Source organism: Chaetomium globosum, genomic scaffold (genome assembly GCF_000143365.1).
Source record: "Chaetomium globosum CBS 148.51 scaffold_7 genomic scaffold, whole genome shotgun sequence".
NCBI classification, from domain to species: Eukaryota; Fungi; Ascomycota; class Sordariomycetes; order Sordariales; family Chaetomiaceae; genus Chaetomium; species Chaetomium globosum.
The window spans coordinates 992550-995367 of record NT_165982.1 but is presented as its reverse complement, the minus strand read 5'-3'; the positions used below and the strand labels follow the sequence as shown (position 1 = coordinate 995367).

General features: G+C 56.6%; 1 protein-coding gene across 1 annotated transcript in view; it reads right to left on the bottom strand.

Moving 5' to 3' along the window:
• Window positions 1-64: 64 nt before the first annotated feature.
• CHGG_09897 (uncharacterized protein) overlaps window positions 65-2818 on the bottom strand; it is a gene marked incomplete at both ends in the record, with an annotated part of 4896 nt that continues 2142 nt past the window's right edge. The window contains 3 exons of the mRNA XM_001227823.1: window positions 65-82; window positions 252-903; window positions 980-2629. Of these exons, the coding sequence (XP_001227824.1) occupies window positions 65-82; window positions 252-903; window positions 980-2629 (2320 nt within the window). The remainder of the gene's footprint in view (window positions 83-251; window positions 904-979; window positions 2630-2818) is intronic.

The window sequence follows — 2818 nt, the reverse complement described above, 5'->3', positions numbered from 1 at the left end:
TTCGGCAGTGCTTGAGGAAGGGTTGTTGTTGTGAGGTCGGTGGTGGGCGAGATGGTGTGCTGGGTTAGCGGGAGGGTGGTGTCTGGCGTGTTGGAGAGGTGCTGGGTTACGTAGGACTGCACGTAGCCACGGAAGATGGAGAGGGTTTCCGCGTTGTGACGAGCAAGCAGATCGTGCGCCTTTTGAGGCAGCGGGGGAAGGCAAGTCTTGCGAGTGGTCTGGGACTGTGGGCGTGTGTACGGTATGCGCACGAAGAGGTGGCTCAACGTCAGGACTAGTTCAAGAGCCATTTCCCGCCATTTGGCTAGGCTGATAGTCGGGGAGAAGCCGGCGCAGACTTCGTGGAAATAGCCTCCCTGTAGCAGCGCTTGGAAGGCGAAGGCGGCGGACTCAGTGTAGTGAAGGCGGTCTACTAGCCCGGCGAAGTTGAGCGGGACACCAGTTTTGGACAGCATATTCTGGCGCCGGAGGTAGTCGATGGAGAAACGCAAGTGGTGGGTAATGGACATCTGGGCCTCCGGGCCTCCAAGGTAAAGCCTGTTTTGTGTGATCAGGGACTTGACCGCATCGGCGGCAAAGCTTGAATTATCCGTCCCGTGGAGCAGGATGAACAAGCGCAGGATCAGCGTGACGGATGCCGGGAACTGCCCTCGCAAGTCAGGAAGCTTTGCCGACATGACCTCGAGCGCGCGGTGCGGTGGCATGTGGTGGAAGACGACGTTGCCGAGCATGTCGAACCCTCGACGACCCGCGCGGCCAGAAGCCTGCCGGTAGTTGAGGGCTGTCAAGAAGATGGAGTCGCCTGTAAAGACGACGGTCTTGCAGGGCATATTAATACCCATCGCCAGGGTCCCTGTTGCGATGACGACCGTGAGGTAGCCCTTTCGGAAGAGCATCTCGACACTAAATAAGACAAGCCTAGGTCAGTACGAGATGCTTCTGCAAAACAGAGGGTTAAAGTAAGGAAAGCTCGACGTACACTTGGCGGTATTGTCGATTCATACCCGCATGATGCACACCCACACCCCGGCGCAGCGCATCGACGAAGGGGGGCTGAACGGCGTCTGCCCAGATGGTCCCTAGTCGCTCCTTGAGTTCCTCTTTCGAGATCTTCGTGTTATCCGCAAAGCTGAACTGGGCGAGTGGCGCATCGGGATCGAAGCTTTCCCACTTGCTCACATCGCGGTTTGCTGCATCCCGTGCCGAGTTGGCCTTCCCCTGCTCATCCCCATCATCCTCACGACGCTTGCTGCTAGCCTTTTTCGGGTTTTTGGCTTTGCTGGCCTCCTGGACTTTCTTCCAGGCTTCAAACGCAGCGATCTTAGCGATCCAAGCCGGGTTTGTCGCCCGGTACTTTTTCTCCGCCATTGTGAGAACTTCAAACAGATGGGTACCAATCGCTTCGCACTCCGCGCGGTCGTAATTAAACAAAATGGCCGGCAGCGCACCGCTGGCGCGCAGATCTGTCACGAGGGAGAAGACTGAACGGGTCGATACCAACGGCCATTTCTCAGCCGCATCAACAACAGCCTCACCGCTATCGTCCGGAGAGCCGAGTTCCGTGTACGACTCGGCCAATCGTGAGTACCGATCCCCACGTAGTTCGTCCTGTACGGCATCGAACGGGGACTTCGAATCGGTCATCCACTCGGCAAGGTGATCCTTGAGTGCCACCTCCCATCGAACGACATCGGATTTTCCAACCACCTCCGGCAACGCCTTCTTGGGGTCCAGAGATGGTGGCATTGGATATGCCGAGCTCGCATGCTTATTCATGGCTTTCCAAAGACTCAGACAGTCTTTTGGCTCTAGGCTCGCATCGTTGAGCGTATCCCGGTTTCTGTCAACGATGCTTGCGATGGGGTGGATAAACAAAAACGGCGTGGGGTCAGTTTCGGTGAGCTCAGCGTCGAGCCCCGGATAAGGCAACCGCTCAACCGGAGCAAGGCCGGTAAACTCAGAGACTGATGGTGCCGGATCGTGGATGAACTTGCGAAGGTCGGAGTATCTTGACGAGTGCACGATCATCTCGAGCTCAAACCCCTTCACTTTTTGAGATTGCTCAAGCCATGACCTAAACTCATCGACGTTCGCGATCGTTGCAGAGAGAGCAATGATGGGGCACGGCGCAAGCAGCAAAAGCTGCTCCCAGACTACACCCTCGTCCGACTGACCGATACAATGCACTTCGTCGAAGATAATGCGCTTGATACGACGCGAAAAGTCTGTGGAGGTCTTGGCGTTCAGGGGCGCTAGGAGCAGGATCTGCAAGATCGCGGGCACCGTCACCAGAATCTGGCATCCCTTGTGGCTGTTGACACTGTTGTCCCTCGTGTGGATCGCCCAGACAGACCGGCCCTCCCGATTGCCGTAGTGCTTGGAAAAGCGCGCCTGGATTTCAGCAGCAATTTGGTTGACAAGGGCCTTAGTGGGCGCCACGTAGACCAAAATGTCGTCGTCGTTCGCTTGCAGGACTTTCTTCATGGCATAGAATGAGATGAACGTCTTTCCCGCTGATGTCGGCGCTACAGCAAGTACGCTCTTGTTGGCATCTATGGCGTCAAGGACCTTGCGTTGCCAGGCATCGGGATGGAAAGATGGAACACGGGGATCTGGTGCAGAGTCGAAACTCCGTTCCAGGTACGGTCCGGAATGTTCAAGCAAGAACTCGCGTGAAGTGAGGCCTGGCGGCAGCAACTTCTTTCCCTTCAGTGTGAGCGGCTTGAAGGCCAGGGGTCGGCGGGTTGTGAGGGACAAAGCAACGTCATGTTGAAACTTCGATCTCGAGAGCCACGTGTATCACCCGAAGCTGAGAGCG